Source organism: Anopheles funestus, chromosome 2RL (assembly GCF_943734845.2).
Source record: "Anopheles funestus chromosome 2RL, idAnoFuneDA-416_04, whole genome shotgun sequence".
Taxonomy (NCBI): Eukaryota; Metazoa; Arthropoda; class Insecta; order Diptera; family Culicidae; genus Anopheles; species Anopheles funestus.
The window spans coordinates 14,247,409-14,267,500 of record NC_064598.1 but is presented as its reverse complement, the minus strand read 5'-3'; the positions used below and the strand labels follow the sequence as shown (position 1 = coordinate 14,267,500).

The 20,092-nt window shown below is 43.6% G+C and overlaps 2 protein-coding genes across 2 annotated transcripts; one reads left to right on the top strand and one right to left on the bottom strand.

Moving 5' to 3' along the window:
- The first annotated feature begins 1,648 nt into the window (after positions 1 to 1,648).
- LOC125765091 (uncharacterized) lies at positions 1,649 to 3,655 on the top strand. Its single transcript, XM_049429965.1, has 2 exons — positions 1,649 to 3,324; positions 3,392 to 3,655. Exons 1-2 carry the CDS (start codon positions 2,263 to 2,265, stop codon positions 3,458 to 3,460), a joined length of 1,131 nt encoding a protein of 376 aa, XP_049285922.1. The 5' UTR covers positions 1,649 to 2,262; the 3' UTR covers positions 3,461 to 3,655.
- Positions 3,656 to 18,250: 14,595 nt separating this feature from the next.
- LOC125765093 (FAM172 family protein homolog CG10038) lies at positions 18,251 to 19,931 on the bottom strand. The gene is made up of 5 exons (XM_049429968.1): positions 19,773 to 19,931; positions 19,498 to 19,663; positions 18,764 to 19,428; positions 18,610 to 18,694; positions 18,251 to 18,432 (listed from the first exon to the last, which is right to left on the bottom strand). The coding sequence occupies exons 1-5, from the start codon at positions 19,827 to 19,829 to the stop codon at positions 18,302 to 18,304; spliced, it is 1,104 nt and encodes a 367-aa protein (XP_049285925.1). The 5' UTR covers positions 19,830 to 19,931; the 3' UTR covers positions 18,251 to 18,301.
- Positions 19,932 to 20,092: the final 161 nt, after the last annotated feature.

Below are 20,092 nucleotides of genomic sequence, written 5' to 3'. Positions count from 1 at the left end.
TTTTTATCTATTCTTGTATCGTAAATCTGCATAATCATAACGTACGATCACCCAGAGCTATCTCTAAACGCAATACAAGCGATGCATTGCGTTTGGTGAGATCTACTGGAGATCAATCCCTAGTCACACAAGCGTTTAATGAGTTTTCATATACAAGAACTCTAGTAAAATGCTAGAAAAATCTCTTATTCTACATTAAAACTCTTGAAAACTTATTGTTGAATGGCCTCTTTGCAACCATTTCTAATACAATAATTCGGCTACATTTTTTGTCAAACAATTTCATGTTCTTTATCCACATTTGTGGAACAAATAAAATAAACCACAAGTGCAAATGGAACGCCTTACTGCCTTCACTAAAGGCAGTTTCTTAAAAGCGTTACAAAAGTGGTTCCCCAGCATCAGAAAAAAAATAAATCACCACAACCCCCACGGTGGTGGTGGTGAAAACTTGTGCCAAAATCTTGACGCTCAGATCTCCCCTAAACACACTTTCGCAATCGTTGTCGCCCGGAAGTGCCAAACGACCTATCCCCCAAGGGACTCTTCAGCTGTCATTGAGCGGTCTTATCGCGTCTCGATAAGGGTTTCACATAAAGGCAGTGTAGGATAGTGGGGTGCCAATGCTTTCACTCATCCGGTACAGCAGAGTGCCTACACCAACTTCGATGGAATGTGACAATCATCGGCCGATTTCCTAACCTTCCCTCTTTTCTTACAAGGACACCACACACCAACAGGCGCGATTGCTTTCAGAGCAGCAATTGAGAGATTTATCGCTGGCATGCGCCGGTTGGATGAAGGGACATTCCTTACTCAAGATTTAACGTACACTGGCAAGGCAGGTGGCATCATCATGTCGTACCAGACCGATTCTGAAAGATTCTACTTTGCCAGCGTATGGTAGAAATGTGATTTAAAATTCAAATCAACCATCAAATGTAAATCGACAAATTATTTCCACGTTTGGTGCAGCATTCGCGGAATGGCGTCTTCCCGAAGTCATCCAACCGTCGAGGAAGGTTTTCGTTGCTATTCTTCTGTGGCACTTCTGTTACGACAACTGTTTGTGTTGCGGAAAGCAACTTCGACAATCTGATAGGACGGTCCTTGCGACCAGAAGTCGATAACCTGCACGCCCAGAAAGGTCATCCTCGCTACCACAACTTGTTGTCCCACTAACACATCCTAGATGTCATAGATCCTGCCAGAACGTACCACGCTAGAAGAAAATGCCTTTTTTATGTTTCACATCAAATGATGAACAAAACCAAAAAATAAAAACCAATGGCAACACGACCACACACGACAGACTTTCCGTGACTTCTCGGCCGGAAATGATTTATGGTGTTCTTATTGCCCGCGACCAGCGGGCACCACGCCAAAAGAATCCATAAACAGTGAGGTATAGCTCGGAAACAATAATGTATAGGGGAGTAAAAACAAAAAAAAAATTGGTCCAAAATCATACATCGCATAAAACACTCAGCTATCAAGGAATCAGCCCACTTCAGCCGGTTGAGTTGATGTGTACCGGTGTGAGGGGAGTTCCACATTAGACTTTCTCCAGGATATTCATCCCACCAAAAATGCCTTCTTTCTGTTGTTCTTTAACATACGTCCGAGTTTATTTCGGCCGGTCGATGATGTATGGTTTTCTGGAAAACATATAATGCAAAACAATACATTTTACTTTTACAAACAAATTTCCAGTTGTAATCTAATAGATTTAGTGACGGCAACTAAGAACCACAACTTCCCATCATAGGAACTGTATCACTCGCTTTCGGGTTATGTAATTGTCCAAAACATACCCGGCGTAGTATATCATGTCCAATAAATATTTATGAATGCCTGCCCTCATCACGAACCCCCCCACTCGCTGTCAAATCCCTGTGGAGAAATTCCTACAAAGTGAACCACATGGAATGGAACTTCCGCTCGGTTCCGCACTCGCTTCACTGAGGTTGACAAACGGAATGCTTCCGAGGAAAGTGAGGGAAACTCGCCCACGGATATGGGAAAAAACTGTCATATTTTAGGGTACGCTGTTTTGATTTTTCCACTTTCCATTTCGTTTCCCTTTGATTCGGGGGATTTATCGAATTCTAATCACCTTAGTTTGGAGTATAAATAAAACTGTCAATCAAATGTGGCAATCGACATCGCAGTAAGCTGTGGGAGTGTGTTCTTTCACGTCAAAACTAGCAAAACAGCGCTGGCGCCAAAGTATCGAAAGGGACATCGATAGAGGATTGAGAAATGAACTATCTCCTGCACCGTCAACGAAGCCCCGGTGCGGTCATACCGATTCCAGAGGAACTGGAAGAATTGATGGGTGAATTAAGTCGCGAAGTACTCCGCTCCCAACCGTCGGATGTGATTTCCTTTCTGGCGGACTATCTCGAGGACAAGTTGGCACGCCGTGAGAACCAGCGAATAGCGGAAAAGATTGTCGACAATGTGCTGGACTTTAGTCTGGACATTGTGGCCATGCTGGAATCGGTCGGTATTGATTCTTTACGTGCCGAGGCCGCAGTGAAACGCATCCGGGAGGAGTTTCATCGTCACTTTGAGACGAAACCGGACGACGAACGATTGCGTGAAACGTTCCGGGAGCGTGTCGTGCTTGAGCGGCTAGTCAATGAGTGCCACTTTAGCGAACAGGAAGCGCGTAAAGCATCGGATATAATCGAGAAAGCGTACCGGACGTACTATTTCCGAAATGCGTATAAGGAGCCACATGCTGCGGGTAAGGATATGGACTGGCGACAGGCCGCAAAACACACGCTTGGTCTCTATGCGCAGACTGATCCAACGAAAGAGGAGATGGAAGCGGCTGCACGTCGAATTCAAGTGGCATACCGTGCGTACTATACGCGCAAGCGCCAGGAACTGGATCGGAAGGCTAGACTAATCCAACGAGCCGTTCGAAACCACCAAAGTCGTCGACTGGAGGAAGCAGCAGTTGTCGGTGTACCGTCGGAAATTATCACTCACGAAGTGCTTGATAATGATCTGTATACACCTTCGGAAGATATCCGTGATTTAATCAATGTAGCACTTCAAAACACCGATGATTCGAATCGTCCAAAAAATATTCAAACCACACAACAAGACATGACCACCGACGAAGCTGCCACCTTGATCCAATCGGTGTTCCGTGGTCATCAGACTCGAAAGCAAACCGTCCCAAAGGCTCCAACGCCCGATATGGACGTGGAACAAGCCGCCATATTGCTCCAATCGACTGCTCGTGGACATTTGACGCGAAAGCGTGTACAAGAGGAGAAGCATCAGCATGAAATGGCCACCCTGCTGCAGGTAAGTGTTTGTGTACGGTCGCATATGTCGCACTGACCCCGAACTAATAAAGCCATCAACTTTACAGTCCCACGCCCGTGGCTATCTGGCCCGCAAGCGTCTACCGCGGAACGATCCGTCAGACCCGGAGCCGTGATTGTTTCGCCCTCCCCAGATGCCTAAATTTCCCGGAAGCCATTCTACGATGTACTTTCTCACGCTCTTCGCCACTCACCATGGTATGTACATCGGCCAGGGCTGGTTTACCTTATCCGTGCTTCTGGCTACGGTACTGCGACACTTTCCAAGCACCGTCAAAATTTAATTAATTAAACCATCCCCTCGTCATGAAGTTGCTCTGCGTGTTGAGGTGTGTATGTTCCACGGAACATCGGGGCGCACGTACGTCAAAGTGCGCAAAGTAGCGCGAGATCGTTCCAATTTGGGCAACGCTCACGCGGTTTCCCATCTTGTCAGTGATGCTTTTCTATCTTTTTTTATTCGTTTTGCCTTGTTGGACTACTGGGATGATGTGGTTGTTATGGTTTTCTCAAGAACATCTTCTGTGGCAGTAGTCCAGGATAGGGCTGGATGGTGGAACGCGCACCGTTCGTCAACGCGCTCGGTTTACGACTTTCTGTGTGAGTTTATTTCCATTTTCATAAGTGTCCTGCATCGGGTGTACCTGTGCCGCAGTATCGCTAGCGGGACCTCACGTTAAACATGCCACCGTATCATAAAGCAGGAGAATATCTTCGTACGTCAACATAAATAATTTAATTACCTCGTGTGAGAACCGTCGACGTAACATTTCGGGTGGCACTTGGAATCCATGGGGAACATAAAACCCGCTGGCTAAAACTGTTTCTGTGTGTACAGTCCTCTTAACATCATGATTCATCTTTCATCCATCGCTTCTTTTTCTGCCGAAATGTTCTGCGTGCTTTTATATTTGCTTTTATCTGCGAGTTTTATAGACGCACAAGCGAGAGCGAACGTGTTAGATTCGCGCTAGATTCCATTCGCTCTCTATCCCTTTCGGTGGACCACCAACGTGTTCATCAAGGAGCAAAAATTAATGACCCCACGACTGGACCCTCTTGTGGAGGTTAAGGTCGGTTTGGCGGAACAAAAACATAGCACGGAACACTTGCCGGTTTCCCTTTCCGTCTGGGCGGTTCATCACCGAAACCTTCGGGTGTGTCAACTAAGGTCCCAACCCGTCCTGTGTGGCCGAACAGTCCCATCAATCGAGAGATGATGTGTCGTCGGTGTTTTGGTTACTTTTCCTACCACTTCCTAGGGAACATTCAACTATTACGTAACACAACAATCGAGACGCCCTCACGTAGTCACGCACTCGTACTTTTTGTGTTACTTTACACAAACTTTCACCTCCCTTTCCCCATGCAGCAAATCGTAACGCATATGGTATCACTCTACTAGTGTTACGTAATAATTGAATGATCCCCTAGTCAAAAAAAACTGTAAGTTCCGTTCCGAAGGAACCTTGGTGACTCCCGTGTCTTCGGGAGTTATCAATGTTTCCATAATGTAAGGCTAACTCTGCCTCTTCCTAGACGGTATTCCCGTATATCCGGACTGTTGCACAAAGATTTATGACGACTTCCGACTAATTACGGACACATGTAGCGCCGGTTCTGTGTGTGTCGTTGTTCTTGCGGTTGTAAACTAATTGAGATGGGATGCGTGAGAAAGTTCTTGCTACTGCGGAACGATTGTACGAGATGGTCCTTACGGAATACGCAGCTTGCATAAGCTGGAATTATATTTTTAAACCCCACGCAAGCCATTAAACCAGGATTTACTACATTCGTTTTGGGTGTGAAAATAATTGCTGTTTAGTAAAATTGTCCTTGTATTCATACATGCCAAGAAAGGTTATCAAGGAGTTCTTAGTGGATAGAGCTTAGTCAGAGTCTAAATTAATTACGGACTTTGTTACTATTTTTGGCAACAAATCGATCAAACTAATCACCTCCAAAAACTGGACATCTTTCTTAGCTTACCGTGCGGAGGTAACTAAGTTGTCTAATCACTGCCATCGGAACACCGCAGAAAACAAATGGGATAACATTTGTCGTCGAATTTCACTGGATGTCAACCAATGTAGAAGGTCCTTTCGGTTATTGTGTTGCTGTGTCCACCAGCTAAACTGAAGAATGACCGTTGTATGCCCCATACAGTATTAGATGGAATTAATTAAAATGTGTTCCTTTCTGTACAGTGCCATTCTGGTGGAATGGTATGTAACCCACGGTTACGTCTATTCTATACTTTCGCATGTGAGGAATTCCAATCCTTTGGAAATAATTGTATCCTCTGTGCGAGATTGTGATATTGCGGTGTATGGAAAAACCTCAAACTATGTCTCCTTTTCACATGCGGCAGTATCTGTAAAATTTAATAAAAGTTATCACTCACCACCGCACAACAAACTCGCCCGCTATCGATCATTGTCAACCGGAATGTAATTATGCATGGTGCCGGAACCTTGGTGCGCTGCCCGGTTGGAGATGGATGAGCGAACACACAAGTGGTCACCACCATGACACACACACCCCCGATGAGCGCAAATTCTCCGGGGGATAATTGGGATAGTCAGTCTCACGTGGTCTGGTTGTTGCCCGGTCACAGATAGGTGTTGTAGCGTATCCATATTCCGTGGATAGGATGAGAAAAACCATCCCAAAATGGACGCGCTATCAACCGCGATGACAATAACCGGATAGGAGCACGTGATAATTGTTATCTGCCCATTTGGAACTCATAAATGTTTCATAATCACATTACGCTTAGACACCCGACGATGGCACACGTTCACGGTGCAGGAGGGTTCGTCCTTGCGAAGGGTTGTCCATTGTACGTACGGACGCTCATCACGGACGTGCATCAGTGCACTTGTATCGGTACTGCGGTCGTCTAATGCAATTGTTGCCGTTTGTTGGATGAAAATTGATTTTTGATTACACCGAAACCACTGTATTCAATGGCGGTTAGGTGACAATTATTGGACCTGCAACAGAGGAACATTTGAGAGGTTAAACGAAAAGATTAAACTTTGTGGTTACCTGTCGGTGAAAATAATGCATCCATGACATCAGATGAGATCCTAATTTGTAGAGATATTTATTTCTAGCAAAACAAGCAATTCTCTCAATTTCTTTAAATATTCGTTTCCAACGGCATGTAAATGAGAATAAAAAAGAAGGCACACAAGAAACTTCGATGCTAAGTGCTACAAAATCACGTCACCCTTAGGCTGAACGAACGACCCCGTAATTGGACACTCCCGAGCAATACAACACCGGAAAATGATTAACATATTAAGAAGTCGTAAGAAACCGAGCAGTGACGGTCTTACTATCACTCTCACCCAAACGGAGCTCCTTCTGTTTTGCTTTGTTCCATGTTCCACTCTTCCACGTTAAGTCCATGCGCTCAGCTACAACAACACTTCCCTGATTCCCATACCGATCGATGACTCCGCAGGAAGGAAGGCAACACAAACCATGGAACGTTTTAACGGGAGTAAAGATTATTGAACTAACGTTTCTTCAGGGCTAGGATAAAATTATGTGTCCCTGAGCGAAACCTCGCCTGAGTACAGGTCGCCCGTAGAAGCGTAAATCACACACACTAATCGTTCGGCTTCCTTTTCTCCTTCAGCAAATCTTGATACGACCTCAGTGCGCGTGGAAAGTCAAGTTCACACGGTATCATATGCGTTCCCGAATCGGAAGCCTATCGCGCCCACTAGCGCGTAACATCTGGAGCAGCTAAACAGTTCAGAACAGGAAGAAGGTCATAGGGGTTGTACCGACCATGGTCGGCAAGACGGCCATTCGTTGGAAGCTTCCAGGATATTCAAGTGCTCAATGTCTAACTTCCTGAATGCGATGGGAAAATAGCGTCTTGTCCCGGCAAAAGGAATTCGAGAAATTGCACTCAAGTGGATGATCATTTAGGCAGGATGTAAACACATCGATAGGATTTCTTGTATTGTTTCCCCCATTGGAACTGTTTCCAAAAATCACACAAACTTACTCTAGAATATCGCTTCATACTTTTTTTCCCAGCCGATGATTGAATACCGCTCCGATCATTCCCAATCGAGGGGAGTCAATCAAACCTATCCTGCCATCGTTTGACGTGGCGGATGAGATAAGTCTTCCATGTGTGAGCACGTGTACCAAACCACGAAAACATCCCTTTTACACATGTGTGTCGTCGCCTTTTTGTGATACAAATCGATGTTTGACATACGAACACAACAGAGTACATGCCGTCGGAAAAGGCGGAAATGGCTGGCGCCGTTGTGCGTTACGCCATTGATTAATCACAGCCAATGGTGGGACCATGTGATGGGACTTTTAATTGAATTTTTCCAACTACAATGTGAAACGGCTTTTTAAATAGCTTTTAAAATTAAAAATCTACATCACAAAACAGTTACCAAAAGGCAAAAATAAGTGAAATTTACATCCTTCTAACATACATGCTACAGCGTTTCTTTCTACAAACAGTGCGCAGCCTCGAAAAATTATTTTCCTGTTGTTTTTTCTTTTGTTCCTTTTCATGTTAATTTATGACTAAGTGACTACTCACGCCGCAGAACACCTGTGTCCTGTGGCTGTTAAGAGCACAAGGACACATTACCCAAAAAAACGCTCCCGATCCTAATTACAAGCGTTGTTGTGCGGTGGGGTCTACTTCTAGACTTTGTAATAATTGATGCAAAACCAACTGTGTCGCGCGTGTTGATACGAGCGTTTTTAGTGTCTTCTCGAACGGTGCCGCAAACATACGCAGCATCAGAACTTGAAGCAAAGTTTTTGGGCAAATTTTTGGAGGGTGTTTGAAGGTTGTGTTTTTTGGCTTTGTTTTATATGCGTGATGATAAATTAGGCTATGAGTGCTATTTATTCAGCCAAAATTCACTCTGCGTTAGTTTATGGATAATGCGGAACGATGTGCTTTTCTAAATTAGCCTCTTGGTAGGAGGCTTTAAAGAATCGGCTCGTGATAGCAAAGTGGTTAGCTAAATCGAGTCAAACGGATGAACGATGTGTAGTATTCACGGTGAGCGACCATTTGCACCCTAGCTCCCTAATATTACTTCCTCACAGGAACGCCTCTTCCACAGAAGCCACACCGACCATCTACTGATTAAGTAATTACTCTCTCTCTTTTGAGCACACCATCCTCACACCCTTGATGCGTTAAATGCGGTGAACCAAACATTAATGCTCCAAGCATTCCTTTCCATTCTTCTCAGTCACCACCAATATGGACGATTCCTGGCGCGATTTTTGCCAGTAGCGCCTAACGGGAAGGGTACTTAAATAAAAATAATGAAGCGCACCAGCTGAAGATATGAGGCGACCGAGCCGTGGCAGAGGATTTTTGTATTCTCGCTCCTTTCGCAGGTACACACAGCTTCGAAAGGGACATGATATTTAATTCCCCATTCGCGTTCCCCCTTTTCACAACTAAGCGCTACAAGAATAGGAAGAAGCTTTTTGGGGAGGAAAGTTGGGAAACCTTGAGGATTGCCAGCAAAAAAGTCCTCGTTAATCTTTGGCTGGTTTTGTTTCTATTCGCATCTCAACTCGCGGGCAGAACGAACGACGTAACACGATGTCGATGCGGTTGTTCCACAAGGTGACGGACGATCCTTTCGCTTATCATAAATATTGCAACACCTTCAAAACCGCAACTCACTACACGGGCTGATTTCATTCTTAACCACAAATCATAACAAAAAAACACACACACAAATGGCAACAAACATCCTCAACCAATGGCAAAAACCAAACCCCCGACCTGTGTGGAATCTTTCTCCACAAAGCGAAAGGACCAGACAAACCCGGAGCAAACCCTTAATGCGCTCGGTATTATTAAGTACTTAACATAATGACCACCGGCAGATTGGTGAGGTATGGGGAACAAAGGGGAGCAAGTGTTTCTATCACTAAATGATGCACTTTTTTCGACTGCTTCGTCTGCTGTGTTGCCACTTGCTTGCCTGATCTATTTAGCGACCACATGATACCAATGGAGAGCAGAAAAAAAGAACATACACTAGCAAAGGCAACATCCTTCGCACATTGGAAAGGGCCTTGAAAGGGACAAAACACCAGTGTGACCAGTGTGAGATTCTAGTTGCGGATTGCCGTTTAATGATTATTATGATTTACCGCGAGCACCGATGTGCATGGTGTGATAGTGTGGATGGGCACACAACTCGCGGCACCATACGGTGTACACCGTACTCTGCCCACCCGAGGGTAATTATTTTAATGGTCAATTTGTCACTCGATGCTTTTTGGGGGTGGTGAAGCAGTACCAGTAACCATGCAGATACATCGCATTCCATCAGATACGCTATCGCTCACATACAACCGCATGCCCAATAACGGACCGCACAATTAGTCCGGAAACCGCCGGAGACTAGATTAATTACCCGAGGGGAAGATCAAGTGGGACCTTCTTAATGTAATAAGCCGAAGCCATTGGTAAACCTTTTTCGTGGGTGATCGCGGCCTTTTGCATCACTCTTCCAAGACTTTTGTTTGCGTGATGCGACTCCCACAGGTCGGGAGTCCGGACCACCAATTTCAACTAACTCGTGCGCTTCGACACGTGGGGTCACCTGATGTGGGGGGAGCTTTTTGTTTGGGGAGAGCCAACGTTCACAGAAATCCGCGGTGGAGTTCGCTGCCCAGAGCACATTGAAAGGCTGCCACGGAAGGCCCGGGAGTACAAAACGAAGATAAACGATCGATATAAATCCGTGATTCCCGTTCCGTCAGTACCGATCGTGAATGTCTATTCGATGAGGGTTCGTTCTTCTTTTGTGTGTGCGATTTGGTACAATGAAATAGAAAAAAAGGAATTCATCAATGATAAATTAACCTGTAAGCAGTGATACTTCGTTCGATTACAAATTAGATTAGATAATAGCAAAATTGGTTTTATCTGAAGAGGTGTGTAAAACAAACACGGCTCTATATCAATGTCTCTGAAGCAATCTAGCGTTTACACCTTCTTCCCAATAATGGTTCGTAGTATATTATGCACTTGTGTACGCAGCATGTCGCAAACGGCATTATACAACAGCTCACCATCACTTGCTGTCTCGATTGCCATCAATAATCGTGTCCCTCTCCCGTTTCACGCCTCTTACCTTTACTGTCTCGACCTCATCACTACACCAGACCCACATCGAATCGGCGTGTAAATCCAATTAATGGACTCTATTTCTAATTGAAATGTTTATAAATCTCCTTTCTCGCGAAGTCTTGGCCCATGGTCACACCTTGCACCACGAACGCGCGCACCCATCTGCACGGTTCACCATCATTATCGCCCGCTCGTACCGGGCAGGTCGGTACGGTTTATTGGCAGGATCGACATACCCGTCCATTCCCGTCCAACAGTGTCTAAACCGCTGGAGAAAGGAATCCGAACGAAGTGTGCAGACGAATGGGAATGCTGAAGGCGGGAAATACCTCACCCCAGTACGTTCTGCTTAAAAACTGGGCAACCGATATTGGAAGACGTCAATCATTACTCATCCAGCGCGCATCCAGAGACCTCTCTGTCTCTAGGTACAATCACAGGGCACCGCCACGACCAACAATCAACGAAGCGGGTACGCACAAACACACACACACACGGGGCCACTTCACTGACGGGCGAGAAAGCAAACGAAGTGTTTTCATAAATTCATTACCGTGTATCATTTATCATTTTCTCGAATTTTAAAACGATTCGTACACGCTCCGGCACCTCTCAAGCGGCCAAAGCACTTTCCGTCCGCCGTTCGGACGGCGTTCGTCCTTTCCTTGTGCGTTGTTGTGGTCGGATGGCTCCCTTAGCCGGATGATTTGTACACACCCGTGGCGAACCGTTAACAATATCAACCGAAACCTATCAGCCCTTGGGGAACATACACGGGAGAAGGGAGAATGCTGTCACAAATGCCACCAGAGATTTGAGCGGTCATTGGAGAAGGGATGTTGAGGAGTCATTTCCAAGGAAGTGAGTTCCTGTTTTTTTTTATTTTCGGAGGCCCTCATCTCAATATCCTGGCGTGGATCGTTAAGTCGACTTGATCGTTGCAAGAAAATGCCGGAAGGTTTCAGGGAAGCGCAGGGTCCGTTTGTCAAACGGATGGGTAATGGGCCGTTGGCCAAAGGTGCGAGAATGATAATTTCATCACACACTGACATTACCACGCGTGAGCAGGACGGACACGACCTTTCGGTCGCGTTTTGGGGTGAGCCAGTTCAATGAGAGGCCACTCGGGATATTGTTAAAGGTAGCAAGAAGCAAATGTTCTGTCACCGAACGGAATTTGATTGATAAAATCATTTGCAAGATGCGATTCGGGTGAAAATACAGAATAAAACTTGCAATACAAATGCAAAGGTATGGAACTAAGAACAGGGGATTTTTTCGTTTTCCGAGCTTCAAAATTCGTATCTTTTTGATTTAGAATCTGTTTAAGTCATTATCTACTTGAAGTTGGGGTTTTATATTGGAGTTTTAATGAATTGTTTTGAGATCTCAATAATCTTAATATTCCTAAAATTTTACCAATAATTGAATAAGTTCAGAAGAAGTTTTATCTCAAAAGGATCGTGTTCTTAAGTGACGCTTTTCTTATACATATCTTTGCTGTGGAGTGATTTGTGAATCCCTTATCAATTTCTCAAGGATCTTCTACCGTTTATGCAACTAAATTTCTTTAAATGGAAAAAATGAGCAATTTTGCTTGAAAGGCAATCAATTCGGGGAACGAAATCGATGCCATGCCACTAGAACGAATGGAAAAACATACCTTCATTTGCTCCGGTTTTTGGTTGCAAAACCAAACCACAATTCCAGAACGATCAATCTAGCGCTTCACAAATTCTTCGCAAAGTTCGTTTAACGTGAATTGCATCCCGGTGGACCCGGTCTTTGATGGTTCCACTTAACCAGCGGAACGGTGAACCGGGTGGCTGACAAAACACGCCAAAACTGCACAGTTAGCAGCTTCCACAAATTAGTTTGCACCTTCGAGCGACTTGTCAGGGAGGACCTCCCTTCGTTGGCACCTTTTCCTCTTTTTTTTCTCTCTCTTTTCGCAACAAGATCAACCCGGGATCGGGGCAACTACATTCACCGGAGCCGTGTGGGTCAGAGCATACGGGGCTGGAACGAGAACCAAACCATCAAAATCTGTTAATTTATTGAATAAAATTTATTATATTTTGATCATTAGTTACCACTACCACATCGCCGGCAGATCGGGAGAAGGGGCTCATCAATCTTTCTCCACTATTGGTTGATTACTGAGCACGGTTGAGGAGACGGGGAAGATGGCATGGTTGGACCGCGGAGGCTTTGAGCAGAATTATCGTTGAGCCCTTTTTTACATGGGCTCCTCCTTGCTATCCTCCTTTCGCTTGACGCTGGTGTGTTGATGATTTTCGTGGATCATCATCATTCACATACAAACCCGATCTTGGTTCAGTGTTTTCTGCTGACGCTACGGATGCTACTCGGACGGATCTCCTTCTCCTGGCCGTTACTAGCCATGTATTTATGCTCGTCAACAAATTTGTGGCCCGCTAGGTTGCTGTGGCCGCTGGTGTACGGGAATCTGGAGGTTATAATCAGCACCGAAGCGAGAACTTTAGCGATCGAGCATGTGGCACAGGAGACAAGACGATCGCAAAGGTGCGAACGGTTTCGCACGCACCGTTTGCATCGCACGGTGTTGCGGCGATGGAGACGGCACATACACGGTTTTGCAGGGAAGCCAAACGGTGATCATGTCAAGGGCAAGCCCATTTATCAGCCCACAAAATCATTAAAACTTACCGTAAGCTTTTCTGTCTGTTGGGAAAGGAAAGAAGCACGGTTGCCGTGGCTCTTCCCTTGGTTCGTTCTATTACATTTTATCTCTCGCTGCTGCTGCTGCACTGCAGCCTGATGCCATTGTTTTAGGATTGTTAACCGACCAACCGAGGAAGGGCATCGGGTGAAGTGATCTGTGCGCAAGTGTTAAGAGCTTTTACTTATACACCATGCCCCCAACTGGCGGGGCGGTTGGGTTAAAGGTGCGAGACCCAAGCAGAGTCGAGCCTTCGTTCCGTGTGCAATAATGAATAGGCCACAAAGCTGACAAAATATTTATTTCATAGAATTATGGAACTGTGCAATGGGTACGCACCGTATAGGCGATGCATCATGTCGCTTACGCTGTAAAGAAGGAGTATAACCAATATTCATACTTAGATGGTGGGTTTCTCTTTGTTGGATCAAGAAGATCGTTGCCAATGGTTTGCAGTAAAGGTTACAGTAAGTTAATTGAAATTGATTCGAATTCGGTCAAAAATGTCTTTCTCATTGAAGTTCCTGACAGATGAAGAACAGTTGTTTAAATGATGTAGAGATGAGAATAACAACTCTTTTTAGTGAGTCGATTCAGAGTGAATGAGTCGTTCTTAGGAGTCAGCTCGTTTAACGACTCATTTCGGAGTCACAAAAAAACCCGGCATAAACGTATAAGTCATTTATAAGGCTTAGGAGGTCTAGGAAGGTTAGGACTTTAGGACCTTTTTAATTCTTTTTATTCTTTTTTTATTTAAATAATTATTTGAGTGAAAAGAAACTTTTTTCAACCAAATGGCATTAAAATAAATCAATTTATAAAATTTTGCTAAATTTTCCAAAAAAAAAGTAACGGCTATAGCCTTAGGAAATTTTCAAATTTTTAGATGTTTTTTATTTTTTCATTCTTTTTTTCATTTAAAGCATTATTTGAGTGGAAAGAAACATATTGCAACAAATTCGCATCAAAATAAAACAAATTTTTTAATTTTGCTAAATTGCTCAAAAAAATGGCAAGGGGTAAGCCTTATGAAAGTTTCGAGTGGAAATTTTTTTTTAAATTTTTTTCTGATTTTTCAATCTTTTTTAAATTTAAAGCATTGTTTGAGTGAAAAGAAACATATTGCAACAAATTCGCATCAAAATAAAACAAATTTTTAAATTTTGCTAAATTGCTCAAAAAAAAGGTAAGGGGTAAGCCTTGGGAAATTTTCGAGTTGAATTTTTTTTTATTTTTTTTTGTTATTTTTTATTCTTTTCTTCTTTTAAAACATTATTTAAGTGAAAAGAAACATATTGCAACAATTTCGCATTAAAATAAAACAAATTTTTAAATTTTGCTAAATTGCTCAAAAAAATGGCAAGGGGTAAGCCTTATGAAAGTTTCGAGTGGAAATTTTTTTTTAAATTTTTTTCTGATTTTTTAATCTTTTTTAAATTTAAAGCATTGTTTGAGTGAAAAGAAACATATTGCAACAAATTCGCATCAAAATAAATCAATTTATAAAATTTTGCTAAATTACTCAAAAAAAAGTTAGACTATAGCCTTAGGAAATTTTCAAATTTATAGATTTTTTTCTATACAGAGCGAGCAGTATATTCATTTGGCTAGTTTGGGTATTGTACACATGTATTCCGTTTCAACTCGTGTGTTTCAAACGTTTCGTTTCAACTCATTTTTGTTTCAACTCACGTATTTACTTTGCAACTCGACTCACCACGGCTACATGCTCACACTCATGAGTGAGTAAGTGAAAAAAGAGTCACTAAAACTCCTCGTGGTGAGTGGACGAATCTCGTTCAATACCACGTTTCAACTCACTATCTCACTCTTACTCACTTTGCACATCTCTAAAATGATGGCGTTATCTTCTTCATGCTTGTGGATGCACTAAGAATTAGGTTGTTCGGCGTCATTCTCACAACATACCTAATCCTATCGAAGACTGTCGAATCTAATGTGCTGGACAGTTGCGAGTAGCTAAACATATTGATAAAATGTTACACTAGAAGCTGTAAACCATTTCCCATGGCATGAATGTTGTACATATGTATTTCCCACGCAATTATGTCCATAAGGACATCTGTCCTATACGGACTTTTCTCCATTGGACCGGAAATCGTTTGTCGTTTCCCCTTTTTTGGTCAAGGTAATCTGTTCCCTTCTATGTTTATCAGGTTTGATAAAAAGCATAAAAAATCATGTCCATCATGCATCAGGAAAGTGCAACTGCACATTGACAAAAAACCTCAACGTCAGTGTAATTATCTATCTGACCACTAGAAAACTGCTAGGGGTCACAAATTCCCACACACTGATTCCGTTTTGCTTATTGTTTCAACTCCCAATACCCACTTAAACGCATCCAAGCGATTATGATTTTGATTCGTTGCAGGTCCTCTCCCTCCAACAACAAAAAAATCCCCTACAATATCCTACCGGAACAAGCAGCCAAAACGCAGGTCCCTGCAGGAAGTGAAAGGAAAAAGTTAATCAAATAAAATTATCAACCGAATCGCGACCGATTTGATGTCCTGGACAAAAAAAGGACACTCGGTACAAGTAACCGAACAAAGTAATTACACTCTTAAACACAGATTTGACGTCAATTGCTAGCGGAGCATGAACGTAAATTACGGTACATGACAGAACAACCGACGTTGAAATGTTTGCCCGATTTGTGTCCACAAACTACACGCACAGCCTTTGCTTCCCTTTCCGCATGTGTGGTTTCAGGATATGTGGCGGTTTATGTTTTTTTTTACCTTGCTTTTTGGGGAGAAGGATTGCTGCTCAGTCACCGGAACCGAGCCGGAAAAAAGCACTCGAACGAAATGCAGTTGCACACTGTCGGATGTCGGCGAAGCGTAAACTGCGCGTTGCAGAGGTAAAATGCATTTGTTTTGTTTCCCCCTTTTTTTTTTTTGGATAGGTGGACCCTCGCCACTTTTTAAGCAGTTCGTTCGTAGTCTGGCTAGGTTCGATTAATTCTCAACACGGTGGCAACTATCAATCGCGGGACGAAATGAACGTGTGAATTTTATAATTACGATTGGGTGTTGTTTTTTTAAATGATTTTTTGCTTTTCCGGCGAATGATGAATGTGTTCGCTTCCATAAATTCTGTGCCATACCATCGAATCGAAAGCTCCCGCTGAATGTGGCGTGAGTGATAATTTACTGTTCAACCTTTAGCATTCGATGCTTTCGTGTTGCAATTTAACATAAATCCTTTTCGCATCCTTTTTTTTGGTTTGTGGTTTCTTTTTTTTGTGTCACTCAATTTTTTAACGTTGTACAGTATTGAACAATTATTGTGTTTGATGGATGATTTTAAAATGCGTTTCAATTTCCCCTTTACATCAAATGTACATTCTTCACCGCATAAGCTGTCAATTGACGAACTCATTATTTCGATGTGTGAAAGAATTTATTGCCAATTCCGAATGGCGATGCAGAGGGAAAATATATTGATTTTACAATCGGTGTGGAAAAAATGTAAACGAAAATACATTAAACATTTTATCGCAAATCGTAAAACAAATGAACTTGACGTGGATATTACGAATAAACCTTCTGCTACTCTTAATCCCCATTTTTATCCCTTTTCCCCCCGTTTTAAATGTTTCATCCAGTCCCTAACAGCACCTGTCGCCAACGGTAAAGGTTACACCAAGGGAAAATGTCGCTGATAAACGCTCAATTCGAAGACGCTACAAGATCATTAGCATATTCGACTTTCCCTATCTTCCTTGAGTTCCACCATTAAAAAGAAAACTTGTGTGACAATTTGTGGCACCGCAATCGAACCACACGCAATGGGCCAGTCCGTGGTAGCACCGCTGAAGAATCTGCATACGGTGGACGGATTGTGTTACGGTCGGTTTACTAACCGAATTTTGCACAAAGCTGTGTCACACTTTGCTTTCCTTAATGGAGTTTCGTTGCGTTGAACAATTGCTTTGCGATTATCGTACTTTTGCTTGTACAAATCGTACCGCATTCTTAAGCGCAGCGAAATGTGATGTCCTTGTGGGAGGATAAAGATAAAAACGATCTCGATAGCACACCGCAGAGGGGACGGGGTGTTCATTGTAAATCTCCCCAAGTAGCGCATCTTCCATCCCAACTGAAAAGGGAACGAGTCCGTACACACAACCTACAATGGAAAGAACACACACACCGAAAATGAGATTCTTTATCCATTGGTGTTAGCAACCCTTACACCCTTTCCCTCTGTTACGTGAATAAACGTTTCAGTAATGGTTCCGTACAATCATCACCGACAACACCGCGCTGGGGATAAGATTTTCTGCTACTCTATCGAGTGGAACTGACACAATAGAGCTGACTACTTGCAAATTTCCTTAAAGAAGATTGAGCCGCTTTCAAAATTACACTTCGCTGCTTGGTTTTTGGAGCAAGAATGGGAGCGGTTTTCTGTGGTGTTTGCTATTTGGTACACATAATAAAAACAAAATCATCAGCAACGTAAGAAAGCTGCAGTAACGAATAATCAACTAGCAGCAGCTGGGTAAATTGGTGTAGTGGAGCTCACAATTGGTGGCTGACAGAATGGGGAGGAAGGAATCAACAAAGAGCGTGCTGTAATCTACCATTACAATCGGCACAAGATTTATGCTAAAAGTGGGATGTAAAATAAACTTAGCTTTGCTTAGTTCGAGCTGCTTTTCTTGTCCCGTAAAGCGCTAGAAAGATGTAAGAACAAGAGTTGGAATGGTGGATAATTCTTTCTCTTGATGATAGGATTGAGAGCTACTGGTAATCTGTGCGTTTCCTCGTGAGCTCTTGTTTGTAAGCACGTCATGGATTGATTATCGGTTTTTGGTGTTGAAGATGAATGTAAACATATGTACCGGATGGAAGAATTTCTCTTCCTTTTTTGTAGTGGTTCAATTTAGCCGGAAGCAAGAGCTCTTGCTAAAATCATTTAATTTTAAATTAAAAAATGCTTCTTTTAAAGATAAATTAACCACTGGTGATATAAAGTTAACATCTACAATCCCTTGGCCATACGTTCCATTTTCAAATTGGCTTTATTCTTATGTAATTCGACCATTCTGGCCACTCACAGTTCGTCACCCTTCACCTTCTTCGGCTGTGGTTCGGTTGCACCCCGAAAGTCCGCGTAACGACTCTCGAGAAACTCGAAAAGTGCACTCATGCAACTGTACGATGTCATTTCATGTTTGGTGTGGCCTGTGAAGGATGAAGAAGAATGCCAATTAAACCACCGCAATTCAATCGTAGCTAATAAGCATAATCTAGTTAGCCCGCGCTTGTAGCAGTTTTGTTCAAGTATCATCAGCATCGCAGCAGGCGCGAACACTTCGTGATGACACTCGAACGGCCGCTTGACACCTCATCGCTTCTTACCTGCAGAGTGTCGAGGAATATCGTGCTTTGTGATTGTCAGCGGGGTATCGAGTGGATCCTTTGCCGTCACCCAATTGCGACCGATCTGGAGCGATAAAGAAAACGCATCAATTTTCATGCTTTCAAACAGTTCGTTTCAACAGGGGCACATTACCTTTTTCAGCACCTCCGGCACAAGTGAACTCGCATGGACACTGTCGGTGAAACCTACGGCAAACACTTTGTCCTTGAAAAACTCCGGATAGCGTTGTGCCAGCTCGACCGTTACCACGCCACCGTAGCTGTGGGCCACTATCGCTACCGATTCGGGTTTGCTTGCAAGAATGTATTTCTCCAGCACGGTTACGGCATGTTCCGTCGGATTACGACTACCGCGGATTGATTTTCTTGCTCCGTTGATAGTGCGATAGTTATCGTTCGTGTTCAGCAGAAGCACCTCATAGCCTAGCTCGCGACCCTTGTTGATGTACGGGATCTGAGTACCGGAATCGAGACAGTCGTTGATGATTAAGCTGCGAGCCCACTGACCGGCCCGGACAGCACCGCTGCCGTGTATCAGTACGAGCAGTTTCTTCGGTTTGTCCAACGTATCCTTGGTGCTAAAAATGAAGGTGGCCTCTTCGCGTGGCACATCATCTGGAACGTAAAGTTTCTTCATGCCCTCCTTCTCCTCTAGTCGCTGGTACACGTATTCCGTAATTACATCTCCCAAAGCTTCATAGTGCACCTGGTTCTCCGCTAAGGACGTGTACACCTGATAGTCAAAGACACGATCGGTGAGCTTTCCCGTTTCCTTGTCAAGCTGACGCAATTTTCCATCTAAAATGCACAAATCAAGCACGTTCGATAAGCAACAGAACGGTCCTTGCAGTATTTGCATACACTCACCTTCATTAAATCCGTATCCGAATCCTTCCAAGGTGGTCGGATAGGTGCGTTCCTCCGAGGCAGCCATTCGAATCGTTAATCCTGTAATAAGCGCTATCGTCACTGCTACCTGTGGCCACCGCAACAATCCACTCGTATGACCAAGCTGTGGAGCTAGGTTGGCGTGCTGGAACAGACGAAGCAGAACCCTCATAAGCTAAAACGCCGGCACCGACGACAAGTATTCCGTAGAAGTATCAGGCTAACTTCAGGCACAAACTTCACTACGCACTAACTTTAAACAACTGAAAAGCACCGAGAGCGAACGGGATTATGTAAAACGCAGGATACATTGATTAAATAATCACCCGAATCGTACGCCAAGTTGCACTTTGTTTATGTCCTCGAACTTGCGGTCTTGTGTTCCGCCTTTTGTTTCGCGGTAGATTTGTTTTGAAAGTTGAGTATCGTTCAGTTCCGGTGACAGAAACGTTTCGTTAAAAATGTGCACCTTTTCGTTCAGCTTGAAGCGTTTCAAGCGTTTACGATTCAAACGCTTCGCTTCCGAACCGTTAACTGCAATTGCAATTGTGCGCCAGGTGTTTGTTTTTCTTTT

What these genes read in the sequence shown, in the direction of transcription:
- LOC125765091 (XM_049429965.1), top strand. Translation starts at nt 2,263, where the DNA reads ATGAACTATCTCCTGCACCGTCAACGAAGCCCCGGTGCGGTCATACCG. An exon ending in AAATGGCCACCCTGCTGCAG is followed by an intron (nt 3,325 to 3,391) that starts GTAAGTGTTTGT and finishes TCAACTTTACAG; the next exon opens with TCCCACGCCCGTGGCTATCT.
- LOC125765093 (XM_049429968.1), bottom strand. Translation starts at nt 19,829, where the DNA reads ATGTATCCTGCGTTTTACATAATCCCGTTCGCTCTCGGTGCTTTTCAG. An exon ending in CGGATACGGATTTAATGAAG is followed by an intron (nt 19,429 to 19,497) that starts GTGAGTGTATGC and finishes TGTGCATTTTAG; the next exon opens with ATGGAAAATTGCGTCAGCTT. An exon ending in TATTCCTCGACACTCTGCAG is followed by an intron (nt 18,433 to 18,609) that starts GTAAGAAGCGAT and finishes CATCCTTCACAG; the next exon opens with GCCACACCAAACATGAAATG.